We start from the raw sequence: 19,465 nt of genomic DNA, 5'->3' as shown, positions 1-19,465 counted from the left end.
GTTGTTGTTTTCTGTCTGGCAACCGTGCTCTCTGCTGACATCTCTGCCTGTCTCGGGAACTGCACAGAGTAGAAGAGGCTTGCTATGGGGATTTGCTTCTAAACTGGGCGGTTCCTGAGACATGTGTCATCAGAGACAGAAAAGAACAACTCTACTTCATCATCTCATAAGTATGAAAGGATTAAGATTTTTTAATAGAAGTAATTTACAAATCTGTTTAACTTTCTGGAGCCAGTTGATATATATATATATATATATATATATATATATATAAAAAAAATCCTGGATAACCCCTTTAAGTGATGATAGTAACAGGAGCAGGCCTGTGACAACTTCAAAGACTGAAGTTGTCACTGAAAAAAAACATGAAATCATGTAATGTGATGTGAGACAATGAAGGTTCATATATTGCAGGGGTGGGGAAGGGGCATTCGGATATTTTTAAGGTCATTTGTGGGTCATACAAAATGACCCCCCATTAAGTTAACTTGCCCCCTTTAGGTAGTGGCTGCATGCATGATGCTGCCTGCAGCTTAGAGACTTTACAGCCTAGGATACGCTAGGACACTTGTGGTGGTGCTTAAATGTCCTGTCACTATTTTCCCCACTGGAATGCTGCAGTACCCTTGTTGGGAACCACTGTTGGGCCATATTGGGTGCTTAAATTTTTAAATAACTGCATGGATGGGAGATAACTTTATACCTGTCATTACTTTCATGCTGCCTTAATCATGAGTCTTTGGGGACGTCCCCAGTGGCTTCTGCCTTCACCACCAACCTTGCCTGATCTCTCACTATACCCATACTAAAAGAGAGCTATCAGTCAAGGTTGGTGGAGTGATGTGGGGAAAAGCCGCTGAGTATTTCCCCCCAATGATTCATGGATCAGGTAGCATGAAAGTGATGACAGGTTCTCTTTAATTCCACATTATCTATTGACGATGAGGCTTCTATGGGGTTTCAGCAATGAGTCCAGACTTGGGGACTTTGTCTGAATGACATATTTTGTGCAGCAAGCGCGAAATGGAAAGTAGCCATGTTTGCTGGGCCCTTTCCCACAAGGACGGGGGATATATAGCTTTGCTCTTCCAGGCTTCTGCTCCAAGAACTAATTGACTGCAAATTTTAATTAGCTTCTGTATCGACACCCAGGAATGATTCCATACTCCTCACAGTTCTCCCCCCATCATCTGTTCCTGTGTCTGGTCGCATTGCTTCCAGATAACTAAATTACAGAGATTGTTACTGCTCCATGCTCGGTAAAGGGGTCAGGGCTTGGCCCCAGGGGCAGACACCATATTTTATCCCTGTGGAGGGTGACCCTTGTTGTAATGAACTCATCTGGCCCACAGTCATCTCTCACGGACGTTCCTTACTTCTCACCCACCCCTCCTCACCCACCCCTCCTCTCATACCTGCTGGGCTTTAATATGTCCTCACCAGCCAAATACTCACCTCGAAAGTAAAAATATTTTGTATTTGAAATATCATAATTTTAGGATAGCTATTCTTTCATCTGGGAGAGGGATGTATTGTTTGGTGACAAGGATGCACATATTAACAGATGTCTAAAGTGTGTGTATAGCAAGTGATACAGATGTGGGTATGCGTCCTTAGAATACCTCTACTCAGAGATTGACCCACTAATAAATTAGCTGCCTTCCTGAAGTGAGTAGAAACTATGAGGATTGGTGTAACTAACAGGGTAGCAGACATAGCCAAGTCTATGGGGCCCATCTCCAATTAGCAGTAAGGCACAGTTAGTGATCGCTGTGGATGGTAAAAGTGGAATCATTCACACAAATCGCTGGGTGATCAAAGAAAAGAGGGCTGTTGGGAAAACCAACAAAAACCACTAGTTGGAACCCATTTCAAAATTTTGCTAAAGGGCCCCATTACTTTTTAGAGCCCTGGTTATTTTATTTTTTTTATAACTGTTTTTTTATTAAAGAATTTTTCTTTAAAACAGATATTTAAGAATAAGAAAATAAAAGTACATAGAATAATAAACAGAGTCATTACATATTAAAAAGACCAGGTTACAATATGATAACATAGATCCGGCTGTAAAGATGTTGTAAAGTCCAGATTATTTCAGGTCGGCTCTGTGAGTATCCAGGGAAGACCCCACATCAGAGACATGAAGCTTAGATAAAAGCCGTTATCTAACAGATAATAAATAGTGTTGCTCGCGAATATTCGCAATACGAATTTTATTCGCGAATATCGCATATTCGCGAATTTGCGAATATAGCACTATATATTCGTAATTACGAATATACGTTTATTTAAATTTTTTTTTGTAATTTTTTTTTTTCCCACAGTAAACATCACAGTGATCATCCCTCTCTGCTTCCAGCTTGTGTGGTGTAAAGAAGGCTCTAATACTACTGTGTGAGACTGGCGTGCGAATTTTCGCACATGCTAATTTTCGCATATGCTAATTTTCGCATATGCTAATTTTCGCTTATGCTAATTTTGGTTTATGCTAATTTTCGTATATGCTAATTTTCGCATGCAAATAGTACAAATATGCAAATTTAGTGAATATATGACGAATATTCGTCCATATATTCGTGAAATATCGCGAATTCGAATATGGCCTATGCTGCTCAACACTAATAATAAAGAATGAAGCGAGGATAATATTAAGTGCTATTAGAGGATACTAATAATATCTCTCGACTCCGGGTCCATTACACCTGAGCTTATGGTCAATAATCGAGGCAATATACAATGAAGAAGATGTAAAATAATGTAAAAAAAATGAATAAAATGGAGGTAAAAGGTTTGTAAGAGGTAGAAAGTTAATAGAGAAAAGGACAGGTAATTATGGAAGATAATGATAGAGCCCTAGTTATAACTGTAGCTGGGGATTAATGACAGTGATTACACTATGTTGGAGCAATATAAGCAACATTATATTAAAATAAAACTGGATGTGCCTATCAGAATGCAAAATTAGACCAAAAACAAGTTTAACCCCTTAAGGATGCAGGACGTACTCAAACGGCCCCTTTTCCGAATCCCGGCCCCCCGCCGCTAGCCGGAGGGGAGCCGGTGCCCGATGCCTGCTGAAATCGTTCAGCAGGCATCGCGGCATATCGCCCAGGGGGGTCATGATGACCCCCCATGTCGGCAATGGCCGCAGATCGCTGGACAATTCAGCCCAGCGATCTGCGGCAGATTCCGGGTCAATTGTGTCTCCAGTGACCCGGAATTACAGGCCCTCTTCCGGAGCACGTGAGCGGGTGCGGGAAGAAGACCCCGGGAGCTGGGGACCCCGATCCACGGTGTCGATGTTGGGATCGGGGCCCCAGGAGCGGCGGCGGTGACGTGTGCGGGAGCAGCAGTAGGTGGTAAGTGACAGCCTCCTGCTGTTGCTTAGCAACAGCTCCCAGCATGCAAAAAGGGCATGCTGGGAGCTGTAGTTATGCAACAGCAGGAGGCAGACCACCACAACTCCCAGCATTCCCTTATGGGCATGCTGGGACTTATAATTTTGCAACAGCTGGAGGCACATTTTTCTATGGAAAAGTGTACCTTCAGTTATACAACATAACTACAACTCCCAGCTTGCACAAACAGCTAAAGTGCATGCTGGGAGTTGTAGTGGTGCATCTGCTGGTTGCATAACTACAACTCCCAGCATACCTGTTGGCTGTCGGTGACTGCTGAGAGTTGTAGTTTTGCAACAGCTGAAGGCACACTGGTTGTGAAACACTGAGTTAAATAGCAAACCAGTGTGTCTCCAGCTGTTGCATAACTACAATCCCCAGCATCCCCAGCCAAAGTAGTATGCCTCCAGCTGTTGCATAACTACAATCCCCAGCATGTACGGTCTATAAGTGCATGCTGGGAGTTGTAGTTTTGCAACAACTGAAGGCACACTGGTTGCAAAACACTGAGTTTGTTACCAAACTTGGTGTTTCACAACCAGTGTGCCTCCAGCTGTTGCAAAACTACAACTCCCAGCATGCACTGATAGACCGTACATGCTGGGAGTTGTAGTTCTGTAACAGCTGGATGTTCCCCCCTCCCCAATGTGAACATACAGGGTACACTCACATGGGCGGAGGTTTACAGTAAGTATCCGGCTGCAAGTTTGAGCTGCGGCAAATTTTATGCCGCAGCTCAAACTGCCAGGGAGAAACTACTGTGAACCCCTGCCAGTGTGACTGTACCCTAAAAACACTACACTACACTTACACAAAATAAAATAAAAAGTAAAAAACACTACATATACACATACCCCTACACAGCCCCCCTCCCCAATAAAAATGAAAAACGTCTGGTACGCCACTGTTTCCAAAACGGAGCCTCCAGCTGTTGCAATACAACTACTCCCAGTATTGCCAGACAGCCACTGACTGTCCAGGCATGCTGGGAGTTTTACAACAGCTGAAGGCACCCTGTTTGGGAATCACTGGTGTAGAATACCCCTATGTCCACCCCTATGCAAATCCCTAATTCAGGCCTCAAATGCGCATATCACTCTTTCGCTTTGGAGCCCTGTCGTATTTCAGGGCAACAGTTTAGGGTCACATAGGGGGTATCGCCGTACTCGGGAGAAATTGTGTTACAAATTTGGGGGGGTATTTTTTGCTATTACCCTTTTTAAAAATGTAAAATTTTTGGGAAACCAAGCATTTTAGGTAAAAAAAAAATATTTTATTTTTTTACATATGCAAAAGTCGTAAAACACCTGTGGGGTATTAAGGTTCACTTTACCCCATGTTACGTTCCCCGAGGGGTCTAGTTTACAATATGGTATGCCATGTGTTTTTTTTTTTGCTGTCCTGGCACCATAGGGGCTTCCTAAAGGTGACATGCCCCCCAAAAACCATTTGTCGCTCCTTCCCTTCTGAGCCCTCTACTGCGCCCACTGAACAATAAACATAGACATATGAGGTATGTGCTTACTCGAGAAAAATTGGGTTTCAAATACAAGTAAAAATGTTGTCGTTTTTACCCCTTGCAAAAATTAAAAAATTGGGTCTACAAGAACATGCGAGTGTAAAAAATGAAGATTTTGAATTTTCTCCTTCACTTTGCTGCAATTCCTGTGAAACACCTAAAGGGTTAAAACACTTACTGAATGTAATTTTGAATACTTTGGGGGTGCAGTTTTTATAATGGGGTCATTTATGGGGTATTTCTAATATGAAGACCCTTCAAATCCACTTCAAACCTGAACTGGTCCCTGAAAAAGAGTGAGTTTTAAAATTTTGTGAAAAATTTGAAAATTGATGCTGAACTTTGAAGCCCTCTGGTGTCTTCCAAAATAAAAACTCATAAATTTTATGATGCAAACATAAAGTAGACATATTGTATATGTGAACCCCAAAAAATGTTTTTTGAATATCCATTTTCCTTACAAGCAGAGAGCTTCAAAGTTAGAAAAATGCTAAATTTTCATTTTTTTCATCAAATTTGGGGATTTTTCACCAAGAAAGGATGCAATTTCCCACAAAAATTTACCACTATGTTAAAGTAGAATATCTCACGCAAAAACAGTCTCGGAATCAGAACAATAAGTAAAAGCATTCCAGAGTTATTAATGTTTAAAGTGACAGTGGTCAGAATTGCAAAAAACGGCCGAGTCCTTAAGGAGTTAAATGATAATGCAGTTCTTCCTAGTAGCCAACCGGTCTGCGTGTTTATACTGTACTTATAATGTGACCATACTGCAGTGACATCTGGTGACCATTCTTTGCTATTGCATGATTATTCATGTAGTATGACTGTAAAGCAATAGATGAATGTTAATCAGGTGGCAGACAACCAACTGCTGCTAAAATATATCAGTTGAAGGTATTCCATGGTGCTTCATAAGAAAAAAAATCATCCATCAGTCAGAGCAAGAACTGCTGGAAACTACTAAAAATTGCACAAACTGTTCAAAAACTTACAGAACTGTTGGCTTTAAAGGGATGGTCTGGAGCTTAAAAAGAATTCATAGATTGCTGGGGCTGTAGGAAAAAAACCTATACTTGCCTAAAGCCTATAGCTCTCTGAGATGAGAGGTCAGAGGAGGACCTGCCAGTTGGGACACCTCTATGGCCAGTGATTGGCTGCAGTTTTTTAGCCATTTGCTAGTTGTTGTATGTTTTTTACAGCGTGTGTGAACATGGCCTAATGGGGTTTTCCAATCACTCCAACATTAACGGCATTCTTTAACTTATATGCTGTTTATAGCAGGGGAAAAGCATTAAGAGCTTGAGAAAAATGGTGGGTCGTAAATGGTAATTCTCACAATTCTATTCACTACAATGTAACATTGCTGCACAAAGGATGTGGAGGAGTCCTGACTGACACACATGCACAGCTTCTCAGCGACTTTTTCCCATTGATTGATTCCCATATTCCCAGGTGTGGCCTTCTGCAGGTGGGAGACCGACTGCTGTCTATCAATGGCATTTTAACAGAGGATGGGACACTGGAGGAGGCCAACCAGCTCCTGCGGGATGCCGCACTGTCCAATAAAGTTGTCCTGGAAATTGAATATGATGTGGCTGGTGAGTTACAAATGAATCGAAGCAACTATATTCTGGCTTCATGTCTCCACTCCCCCACAGGAGCTAACATATCCAGGAAATCTGAGCTTCAACTGAATATGCACAACATACTGAGTGTGGGTTTGTGTGCAAACATTTACTGGTACAGTCTGTGAGTATTATCCCCCATATTCCGAACAAAAAACACAACAACAACATCAAACTTAATAAAAAGCTGTTTTGTCAACATAAAGCTTAAAAGAGGTTATCCAGGATTCTGAAAACCAAAAGTAGAAAACCAGAGCTGATTTCTTAAAAAAAAAAAAAAAAAACAGCACCACACCTGTCCTCAGGTGATGTGTGGTATTACAATTTGGCTCTATTCATTTCAATGAAATGGAGCTGAAATACCACACACAACCTGAGGACAGGGGTGGGACTGTTTTTTTAAGAAATCATCTCTGGTTTTTAATCCTTGCAAACCCCTTTAAAAGGACACATCCCAGGCAAAAGGGGTATTTATCAATATTTTTGTGGGTGAAACAGTTTTCTCCACACTTTGAAGTTGTGTTTTTTGGGGTATATGTGTTAAATTTATCAAAAAGGAGAATGCCATATAAAAATGAGGTGCAAGTCCATACATCTTACCTTAACAACCTTACCATACTCATTTGTTTGTACATAAATGTAAAAAGGCGCATTTGATAAATAAATGACCACTGCAAAGTCAAACAGAAAAATGTTTCTACAATGCCTCTTTCTATAAAAGCACTTACAACTACCCATGTGAAAAGTCACAAATTATGAGCACGAAATAGCCACTGCGCAAACATTTACGCCTGATATACAAAACAAAAATTCTTAACCACTAATGATAAATTCCTTTTATATGTATTGTTATGATTCGGCTCTGTCAGCGAGGGATTGGCGTGGACCGTGTCGGTGGACCGGTTCTAGGGTTGCTACTGGTTTTCACCAGAGCCCGCCGCAAAGCGGGATGATCTTGCTGCGGCGGTAGCAACCAGGTCGTATCCACCGGCAACGGCTCAACCTCGCTGACTGCTGAGAAGGCGTGGGACAGAAGGACTAGGCAGAAGCAAGGTCAGACGTAGCAGAAGGTCGGGGCAGGCGGCAAGGTTCATAGTCAATAGTAATAGCTGGAGGTCGGGAACACAATAATGGTAAACACAGTAGTAGCTTTCTCTAGGCACAAAGGCAACAAGATCCGGCAAGGAAGTGCAGGGGAAGTGAGGTTATATGGACAGGGAGCAGGTGGAAGCTGATCAGACTGATTGGGCCAGGCACCAATCACTGGTGCACTGGCCCTTTAAATCTTAGAGAGCTGGCGCGCGCGCGCGCCCTAGAGAGCGGAGCCGCGCGCGCCAGAACATGACAGCCGGGGACCGGGACGGGTAAGTGGCTTGGGATGCGATTCGCGAGCGGGCGCGTCCCGCTTTGCGAATCGCATCCCCATCGTGAATGTCAGTGCAGCGCTCCCGGTCAGCGGGTCCAACCGGGGCGCTGCATTGAGGAGAACGCCACGAGCGCTCTGGGGAGGAGCAGGGACCCTGAGCACTCGGTGTGACATGTATACATTGTGTCACCCCTAATACAGGTCCTGAGGTGCGGAACATGACAAAACATCTTAACAAGTATCTTAACCTTCTATCATTATGTCATCTATGTTAATATGTGACACATTGCTGTTTTCTCCTAGAGTCTGTGATTCCGAGTAGTGGTACATTCCATGTTAAGCTGCCAAAAAAGAGAGGTGTGGAGCTAGGCATTACCATCAGCTGTGAGTATGAGGGTCAAATGTCTATTATAGTTGTCTCCATCTCCACTATTTTTTTATACTTGCTACCAGGTGGCCACACTTATCCTTAACTAGCTGAGTACCCGGCGTTGCCCAGTTTTCCTTCCTAATCCTTGTTGTAGAGGAAAATCAACAGAGGAAGCTGTGGACTCCTATCTCGACCTCCTATCTCGACCTCCTATCTCGACCTCCTATCCCGACCTCCTATCCCGACCTCCTATCCCGACCTCCTATCCCGACCTCCTATCCCGTCCTCCTATCCCGTCCTCCTATCCCGACCTCCTATCCCGACCTCCTATCCCGAACTCCTATCCCGACCTCCTATCCCGACCTCCTATCCAGACCTCCTATCTCGACCTCCTATCCCGTCCTCCTATCTCGTCCTCATATCCTGACCTCCTATCCCGTCCTCCTATCTTGACCTCCTATCCCGTCCTCCTATCTCGTCCTCCTATCCCGTCCTCATATCCCATCCTCCGATCTCGACCTCCTATCCCGTCCTCATATCTCGACCTCCTATCCTGTCCTCCTATCCTGTCCTCCTATCCCGCCCTCCTATCTCGTCTTCCTATCTCGACCTCCTATCCCGACCTCCTATCCCGTCCTCATATTCCGTCCTCCTATCTCGACCTCCTATCTCAACCTCCTATCCCGACCTCCCATCCCGACCCGTAGTATGTGTACCAGGTATTGAAATATCTCCAGCCGTATGGAAGTTATGTGGGCACATACATTTTCCATTGATTTGCATGGGACTTTAAACAAAAACTCCGACCCTCACAAATGGGGGTAGTTAAGGGTTAAATTAACTATCCTATATCTTAAGTGGACATATAAGTAACATGTGGCCAAGTATTATCAAAATATCTCCACATTTTCCATTGATTTGCATGGGACTTTAAACAAAAACCCCGACCCTTACAAATGGGGTTAGTTAAGGGTTAAATTAACTATATTTTAAGTGGTGGAGCCATGACATCACAAACCGCCGGCCCCTGTCATCAGCCACAGAGCAAACTTAGCTCTGGAGAGCTGATGACTCGGGGGGCTGAAGGAGAGATCGCGTGGGTCCCCAGCAGCGGGACCTCTGCGATCAGACATCTTATCCCCTATCCCTTAAGTACACAAAAAACTATGGGAAAGATTTATCAAAACCTCTGCAGTGGAAAAATTTACCAGTTGCCTATAGAAACCAATCAGATTGCTTCTTTCATTTTTCAGTGGCCTTTTTCAAAATGAAAGAAGCGATCTGATTGGTTGCTATGCGCAGCTGCACAACTTTTCCCCTACACAGATTTTGATAAATCTCCCCCAATATTCCTTTGGGGTTCCTGTCAGACAGAAATTTTGCTTTTTTTCCTGCCTTCATGTTGCAGTTTTTGTGGGGCTTTGCCCCAAAATAGTGTGTATTAGTATAGGCTTTTTATGTGATGTGTTTTTCCCTGTGTTTTGCTTAAAGAGGCACTGTTAAAAACTTTTCATATATTGCAGGACTCATTATAATATGAAATTTCACAATATACACCTGTTAAATTTTTTTTTAATTTTCACCTGAAATTCAAGCTCAAAATAGGCGCCACTAGGGGCCAGACAGACTAGTCTAGATTTTACAACATACTGGATACCGGCCGTAAAGTATACCGGTATCCAGTATAGGAGATTACTATTGAGTGTATGCAAAACTACAGATAAAAGATGTGTGGACATGCTGGGAGCTGTAGTTTTACAACAGCTATAGGCAACACTGCTCTAACATAGTTATTTACAAACATTGCAGCTTCAGTTGTTACTAAACTACAACTCCCAGTATGCTGAAATAGTTTCTCGGACTCCTGAATGACAAAGAAGTTGATCAGACATTCAGGAGTCTGTGAAAGATGAATGACACACAAAGTGACAGCTATGCTGATTAGCATCCAGCTTTACTAGGAGAAGATAAAACAGATAGAACATGTATTCATAAAAATGCTGTACGTTTATCTAAAAAATCCTTGCACTAATTTGATAAAGATCTATTCTTATATTTATACATTTTATCCTGTTATGAATTCACCATAATGTCTTCTGATTACTGCAGGCAAGCTCCAAGTATCTTCCTCTGACACATGACACAGCATAAAACCAGAGAGGAAAGGGTTACAGAGTAGAGAGTACTGATTGGCTGACTGTACAGCCTTGCTCCTGTGAGGGAGACAGACTGACACGCCCCCTCCAGCCTGCACAATGAAAAAGTAACTCACCAGCACATAAATGCTTATATCTCTGGATATATAGGTCCGAGACACATAAAGATTATATGCACATGATCAGGATTGGGTCCTGAGTAACATATCACTTTTTTTTTTTTTTTTTTTTTGCACTATGACAAGTACGCTTTAAGTCATGTGATTCTTTCATAATGTGATTTAAAGGGGTATTCCAGGAAAAAAAACTTTTTTTTTTATATCAACTGGCTCCAGAAAGTTAAACAGATTTGTAAATTAGCAGAAAACACAAATCTGGTTCGGCACTGCTGGGGCAAGTAAGCTGGACACACGAGCTAGGAATATAGAGGAGTCTATTGTACCTGGAGTAGCGGTGGTGCTCTGGTTACTATTAAGAAGTATCAACTGTGCAAAAGCGTAGAAGTGGAAAAAAACGTCTGACTCACCGACAAGTTCTCTTCAGGTTTTCTTCTTTATTAATACTCACATATTCATATAAAACAAGGGAGGAGGACGGGACGGGGGGTACACAAATCCGGCGACAGAATCTGTTTCACACGTCAAGCGTGCTTCATCTGGCCTGACAGATGTGAAACAGATTCCGTTGCCAGATTTGTGTACCCCCCCCCCCCCCCCCCCCCCCGTCCCGTCCTCCTCCCTTGTTTTATATGAATATGTGAGTATTAATAAAGAAGAAAACCTGAAGAGAACTTGTCGGTGAGTCAGCCATTTTTTTCCACTTCTACGCTTTTGCACAAATTTGGAAATGACTTCTATTAAAAAATCTTAATCCCTTCAATAATTATCAGCTGCTGAAGTTGAGTTGTTGATTTCTGTCTGGCAACAGTGCTCTCTGCTGACATCTCTGCTTTTCTCGGGAACTGCACACATTAGAAGAGGTTTGCTATGGGGATTTGCTTCTAAACTGGGCAGTTCCCAAGACACGTGTCAGCAGAGAGCACTTAGACAGAAAAGAACAACTCAACTTCATCAGCTCATAAGTACTGAAAGGATTAAGATTTTTTAATAGAAGTAATTTACAAATCTGTTTAACTTTCTGGAGCCAGTTGATATATAAATCAACCTGGATAACCCCTTTAAGGATTTCTATTGAAGAATTTGGGGAAAAACACCTACATTCATGTATATATGCATTTTCTTTATGCTGTGCTTTTGTTTTGAGAAACACTGATCCAAAAAACACTGCTTAAGGGTCTATTCATATGTACAATATCCTGTGCATGTTTGATGCGCAGGATTTGATGCACAGGATATGATACTGTGTTCAGTCATTTAGCTTACATTGATATCTCCAGCATAAAATCCTGCACATCAAATCCTGTGCATCAAATATGTGCAGAATACTGTACATGTGAATGCACCATAAAGGTAGGGTCACACATGCCGTATTTTGCTGCGTATTTGCTGCTGCATATTTTCCTACCCATTGACTTCAATGGGTAGGAAAATATGCAAAAAAATGCGGCACATGTGACCCTACCCTAAGGGTGATAAAAATTCACTTAGGTATGGCATCTTTTAGTTCCCGGTTGACTCCCAGCTAACATCTGGCCACTGTGTTTTGGGAATTTTTGGGGCATTTTTTTAGTTTTTTTCCATACGGAACAAAGTCATCCTATAAGGCAGCACCAGACTTCAGAGTCAAACTTGGAATATTTCGGACCCTTGGACAGCTGCTTCCTGATAATTCCTTGATATTTCTCCTGGACTTTTTTAACTGGACAAAGGAACCACTAGTAAACCTTGTTGCTTGTGGCTATAGGAAATCATTATTTATCACGTGAGTCTCCACAACCCTCCCGATACCCACTGTCTTTCCCCCTGTGGCTACAGACGTGAATATAAGCAATGTAAGATCCTATAATCTAGAGGTTTCTATTCCCATAGCAGCCATCATGTTTCAGAGGAAGTGTCCACTGCAGTCTCCCATCATATCTTCCCCTCATAAATCATCTCCAAATCAGGGCCCCAACAGAGATGACGCTGAATTAATGAGACGTTTATTATCCATACCAAATCGATCTTGTCTTGTATTTTTCTTGCTCCTCTTCCTGTGCCCGTGAAAGGAGAAACCCTATGATTTATTAATTCTGCTTCCCATAACTTCCCAGAGCATCCAGGACCAGTGCATAGAATAAAAATGTGCCTGCTAGTTGCAGCAAAGTCCTCTGCTCTATGTGTAAGGATATACGGAACAAGTCATCCCCAGTGTCATCTAGTAGAAGTCTTGTTTGAGCTTCTATTAATGGCTTCTGTTGGTGAGACCCTACGCCATAGAGACAAACAAGGTGGATGTTATGGGGCTCTTGAGTAGAGAAGACCTAGCTATGTTTGGGCTCATGAATTTTGCTACTTGGGTGGTGAGAGCGAAGCAGTAAACTGTTCTTAAAGCGTGGGATATTGGCCCAAGGGTTATGAGAAATGCATTGGCCAACAACTGATCCTTGTGCCCAGGGTGACCGGATCTAGTACTATTGTAAGGGGGGGGGGGGGCCAAAAGTTAGTGAAGGCCAACCATTTCATGTGCGGAACGATGACCATTACAGGCTGGTAGTATTGCAGTGGACTCACAATCTGTATCGCTCCACACAGTAATACTGCCTCCTTTGTGCCACTCTACAGCAGTAAGGCTACTTCTGTGCTACTATATAATAGTTGGGTCAACTCTGTGCCTCCATATAGTAGTTAGGCCCTCACTTCCCCCAAATAGTATAAGGCCCCCCCCCCCCCATATAGTAGTTATATATGGCAAACACCATTGAAAACCATAATCTGGGGATCCAGGATATGTGTCCTAAATCCTGGGAAGGGCCCCTTTTTCCTATGGGCCCAGTCGTGGTCACACCCCCTGTGACCACGATTGTTACACTTTTTGACTCTCACCAGTCACACACACTAGACTCCCCATGCTTGCCACAACTGACTATATTACGCTGTCCAGTGGTGAATTTTCCTGCCAAACCACACAGAAGCTGCACCAAATGAGCAGTAACCTAGACAGCACAAATAATACAATGAGTAACCGATCCAAAACTTCTTATACATATAAAGGCATAACTGGTTAACATCAACAAACCACAAGTTACATCAAACATAGCATTTTGTAGGGGGCACCTGTCCATCAATAAGGATTCACACACAGTTTGTTATTGCCATGTTACACTGTTTTCATGTTTTCGAAGTCGCATATGCAGGTTTTCCTGGGGTTATGGAGATCCAAACACATGACAGCAGTTGCTGCATACAAACTGTGGTCACATCATGCTGGTGACAAAGGGAGCACCAATGGACATAAGTGGGACTGCCTCATGTGACTGTCCCTTTGTTGCAGCTAATTTTTTTTTACTTTTTACGTGGATTTCACTATTCTGTGGAGGAATGTGGAGACCAAAATGTCCAGGGGTTATGTGTAAGTTTGATGGACACCATGCGGCAAACATTTTTATTAATTATTATTCTTCTGTTTTGATGACAGCCAGCAGAAAATCTGGTGAACCTTTAATTATATCAGACATCAAGAAGGGCAGCGTGGCACACAGGTGGGAACTTTTGTGTTATGTCCAAATGAGCTACAAATATCAACATAGCAGCTCTCGGCTGTTCTAATAGTTTGTTTCAATGTGTCAGTGCAGGTAAAATAGATCAGTCTGGAATCCAGACTTTTTAGTTTACAGAGGTTTATCTAGACTAGTTACGAATGTACAATACAAATTATACAAGCTTCACCATGGGTAAAGTGTACAGTACTATTAATAAAAGTGACCCCCTGATCAGTAATATGGGAAATACTGGTGACCTCCCATGTATAACAACATGAAGAAAAATGGAGCCACAAAGAACATATATATAGGTAAAAAAAAAAAAGAAGTGGCATACACAATAATAGGTCGGATTATAGCAGGGCACACCTGTATTGCACATAACAAATATAGGGTAACAATTATGGGATTGGCAAAGAGGACCTGTATATTGCACAAATCCCACAGAATAATTGCAAAATTCTAATGCATATATGTGCAAAAAAACTATGCAAACCATACAGACCACTAGCATAAAGACAAAGTATTCAGTGCAGAAACCAGAATAGCGCCACTCCAACACACATTTCAGAACTTCAAACGTCGTATTGCAAGGAGAAATAAAAAAAGGCGATATCACCGAAAAGTGAAGACAATGAAAAAAGTGCTCAAATGCATATATGTGCAAAAAAACAACACACACCATACAGATCACTAGTGTTAAGACCAAGTATTCAGTGCAGATCTGGTGATAACGCCTTTTTTTATGTCTATTTTTCTCTAGACATGTGCAATTCGTTTCGGCACGAATGTCTAATTTACCGAATTTTACCATTTTTGGGCATTCGGACCGATCCGAATGCACGAAAACATATTTTGAACATTCCCAAATAAGCACGATAATACGAATAGCAAAATAACGAATGCATTCGTTATTTACCGAATGCATGCGGTAAATAATGAATGCATTCGTTATCCGTTAACGAAAGTAAAGAATTCATTCAAATTTTTTTATTGGTCCTTGCGCTAACACTGTTGCGCTACACACTGTTTCTGTTACTGTTACCAGGGTGCCTCCAGCTGTTGCAAAACTACAACACCCAGCAAGCATGGCCTGACAGCCAAAGGCTGTCTGGGCATGCTGGGAGTTGCAGTTTTGCAACAGCTGGAGGCTCACTTTGGCAAACATGCGCAAAGCTTTTTAATTCATTTTCAAATTCCGCTCGCTTTTTTCAGAAATGGGTTAGTAGGTCAACGACATGCATAGTAATTGCCGTGGGAACATTTTTCATTCATAAAACCGCAGGCTTAATTGGATAATTGCCGTTTAGAACGTTGGGACCCCAAACGTTCTAAACGGCAATTATCCAATTAAGTCTGCGGTTTTATGAATGAAAAATGTTCCCACGGCAATAACTATGCATGTCGTTGACCAACTGTAACCCATTTCTGAAAAAAGCGAGCGTAATTTGAAAATTAATTAAAAAGCTTTGCGCATGTTTGCCAAAGTGTGCCTCCAGCTGTTGCAAAACTGCAACTCCCAGCATGCCCAGACAGCATTTGGCTGTCAGGGCATGCTGGGTGGGTATTGTAGTTTTGCAACAGCTGGAGGCAACCTGGTAACAGTAACAGTGTTAGCGCAAGTGACATGACATGTTATACATAAATCACCCGACATTCAAACACATCGATCAAACACAGCAATCATTCATACAGCATTCAATCATTCATTCATTTACTCATTCATTCAACATTACATTATGTATTAATAATAAATCACATAAAATTATATTATCTTACCTGTCTTCCAATGTTCCGATCTCTGCGGCTGCGGCTCATGCTCCCGATAATGGTCCCCTGCTTAAAAAAGATTTACCCGAATGTACCCGAATACCAAATGCATCCGAAAGAAAATTAAAACTTGAATACCGAATGTATCCGAAAAATCTAACCAAATTCCCGAATACCGAATGTATCCGAAAAATCAAAACCGAAAAATTTTATCCGAAACGAAAAAACGAAACGAAAATTTTTCTTGTGCACAAGTCTATTTTTCTCCTTGCAATACAATTTTTTACCTTGATTGTTCATGTAATTTTTATCATGTTTCAATAAAGTATATATATATATATATATATATATATATGTTCTTTAGTAAGTGATTCCATTTTTCTTTATGCTGTTACAAATGTTAACAAACTCTGTGGGAAGAATTAAAGGGGTATTCTTTTAAATCAACTGGTGGTGCCAGAAAGTTAAACAGATTTGTAAATTACTTCTATTAAAAAATCCCAATCCTTCCAGTACATGTCAGCTGCTGTATAATACACAGGAAGATCTTTTCTTTATGAATTTTTCTGCCTGACCACAGTGTTCTCTGCTGACACCTCTGTCCATGTCCGGAACTGTCCAGAGCAGGATAGGTTTGCTATAGGGATTTGTTCCTGCTCTGGACAGTTCCTGACATGGACAGAGGTGTCAGCAGAGAGCACTGTGGTCAGACAGAAAATAACTACACAACTTCCTCTGCACATTACAGCAGCTGATAAAGTACTGGAAGGATTCATATTTTTTAAATAGAAGTAATTTACAAATCTGTTTAACTTTTTGGCACCAATTGATAAAAAAAAAATGTTTTCCAGATGAGTACCCCTTTAAGTCTGTACACTGTAAGCTGTGGGAAGTATTAGGTCTGTACAGGTTTTCAGCCTCCGGGTGTAACAAAAAGTATTGCAGTTCACTGACAGCTGTCAGATCTTGAAAATGGGGTTAAGAAATGAAAACACAAATTTTTATAAAAAGTCACAGACCTTTCGTTATACAATGATTACTCTTTAATCAGAAACCACTTTGAACCCATTATTAGCCAGTTAAGTCAGGCAGGATAGTATTGTTAGAAATGAAAGTATTATGTACTTGTATTATTCTTGTTGTATTCTGGGAAAATACTACATTACCCTGGGTATCTATTGAATAATAGTATTTGTGGCTTCCCTCTACAGAACTGGCACCTTAGAGCCCGGTGACAAGCTGTTAGCAATAGATAACATCCGCCTTGACAACTGTTCAATGGAAGATGCTGTGCAGATCCTGCGCCAGTGCGAGGAGCTCGTCAAACTCAAGATTCGCAAGGATGAAGACAATTCAGGTATAAACTGATATGATCTCTAAGTGCTGGAACTTATCAGAAGCAATCATTGCTGCAGGAACACTGTAGCTCTATTTTCCCAAGCTTAAAATAATTGTCCAACCATATAATTAAAGTACATGAAGGGAAATCTATCAAATAACACAACATGATTCTTATTTACTTTTCCAACAGCCATGACATCTTATAAATACACATAACTGCATGTAGCCAATGGTGATGCTTGTATGTACAGCACATGACTTCTGATGCCAGTAACTGCGGATGTAAATAACATAATTATTGTACAAGAAAACAAAGGTCCACAAGGACCTCTGGTGTGTTATGGTCATTCTTTAATATGATGAATAATGAATGAATACATTCAAACAATCTGTAATGCCATCTGCAAAAAACTATGCCATCTGCATGTCCATTATGTCAAAATATAGTTTATAGTGAAAAGGAGTCATATGTATTATAATACTGAAATAAAAGGCGTTTTCCAGGACTTGAGGGCCCATCTACAGAGTAGGTCATCAATTGCTGATCAGCTTTTAGATATATGGAGGGTGCGTGCAGGGCCGGCCTTAGGTGTTCAGGCGCCCTGTGCGAGCTAACCTTGTGGCAACCCCCCCCCCTATTAGCCCATAAACCTACACAAAGAGGAAAAAAAATATTTGTAACAACAAACACTGGGAGTTGTAGTTCATACACCAGTGTTTCCCAACCAGGGTGCCTACCGATGTTGCAAAACTACTGCTACCAGCATTCCCTGGTTGGAAAACACTGGCATTCAGGGCCGCCATCAGGGGGGTACAACCCATACACCTGTATGGGGCCCGGAGCATCAGGAGGGCGGGACGTCCCTGGACCTTTTTTTTTAATTTTATTTAATTGCCTGTCAGTGAGTGACTGCTACTGTGCCCCCAGGACTATGACCGGGCCTCATAGTCCGGGGGGCCCGCAGATTTCTATTAAATTACCTTTCTAATAGCCCCTTTAGAAACAAAGCAGAGCCGGACAGGTCAGGGGCTGATGGGAGTAGAGACGTCACGTGCCCCGTGCAGGCACGCACGTCTACTCTAATCACCTGACTTGTCCCTGCTTACGTCCTCACGCGAACCTCCAGCATCCTCCTCGTGCAGTGACAGGACTAGGAGAAGCAGCCTCACACCGTTGCATCGATCCCTGGCAGGGTAAGTTTAAACTGGCGCGGGGGGCCCGGGGGGGGAGGGGGTTGTATGGTAGTTAGATATGGGGGTGATGAGAGGTGCAGGGTGGGTGTTATGGGGGTCATGAGAGGTGCAGGGGTGTTATAGGGGTGATAATAGGTGCAGGGGGGTGTTATGGGGTGATAAGAGGTGCAGGGGTGTTATGGGGGTGATAAGAGGTGCAGGGGTGTTATAGGGGTGATAAGAGGTGCAGGGGTGTTATGGGGGTGATACGAGGTGCACGGGGGTTATGGGGGTGATGAGAGGTGCTGGGGGGGTGATGAGAGGTGCCGTGGGGTGGTGGTGATGAGAGGTGCGGGAGGGGGGGTGATGGTGGTGATAAGAGGTGCAGGGGGGGGGGTTATGGGGGTGATAAGAGGTGCAAGGGTGTTATGGGGGTGATAAGAGGTGCAGGGGTTTTATGGTGGTGATGAGAGGTGCAGGGGGCTTATGGGGGTCATAAGAGGTGTTATGGGGGTGATAAGAGGTGCAGGGGGGTGTTATATGGGTGATAAGAGGTGCAAGGGGGTGTTATGGGGGTGATGAGAGGTGCAGGGGGTGTTTTGGGGGTGATAAGAGATGTAGGGGGGTTGTTATAGGGGTGATAGGTGCTGGGGGGGGGTGATGAGAGGTGCTGTGGGGTGGTGGTGATGAGAGGTTCGGGGGGAGGATGATGGGGGTGATAAGAGGTGCATGGGGGTGATGAGGAGAGGTGCAGGGGGTAGGGTGATGAGAGGTGCAGGGGGGGTTATGGGGGTGATGAGAGGTGCCGTGGGGTGGGGGTGATGTTAGGTGCCGTGGGGTGGTGGTGATGAGAGGTGCAGGGGGGTTATGGGGGTGATGAGAGGTGCAGGGGGGTTATGGGGGTGATGAGAGGTGCAGGGGGTGTTATGGGGGTGATAAGAAGTGCAGTGGGGGTGTTATGGGGTGATAAGAGTTGCAGGGGGGTGTTATGGGGGTGATAAGAGGTGCAAGGGGGTGTTATGGGGGTGATAAGAGGTGCAGGGGGGGTGTTATGGGGGTGATAAGAGGTGCAGGGGGGGTGTTATGGGGGTGATAAGAGGTGCA

General features: G+C 42.9%; 1 protein-coding gene across 7 annotated transcripts in view; it reads left to right on the top strand.

Moving 5' to 3' along the window:
- GRIP2 (glutamate receptor interacting protein 2) overlaps nt 1–19,465 on the top strand; it is a 528,084-nt gene that overhangs the window by 465,993 nt on the left and 42,626 nt on the right. For all 7 annotated transcript variants that reach the window (XM_056524926.1, XM_056524923.1, XM_056524925.1 and 4 more), the window contains 4 exons: nt 6,373–6,518; nt 8,215–8,295; nt 14,014–14,077; nt 17,059–17,204. In XM_056524926.1, the coding sequence (XP_056380901.1) occupies nt 6,373–6,518; nt 8,215–8,295; nt 14,014–14,077; nt 17,059–17,204 (437 nt within the window). The remainder of the gene's footprint in view (nt 1–6,372; nt 6,519–8,214; nt 8,296–14,013; nt 14,078–17,058; nt 17,205–19,465) is intronic.

This window comes from Hyla sarda, chromosome 6 (genome assembly GCF_029499605.1).
Source record: "Hyla sarda isolate aHylSar1 chromosome 6, aHylSar1.hap1, whole genome shotgun sequence".
NCBI classification, from domain to species: Eukaryota; Metazoa; Chordata; class Amphibia; order Anura; family Hylidae; genus Hyla; species Hyla sarda.
This window is presented reverse-complemented; position numbering and strand designations above follow the sequence as displayed.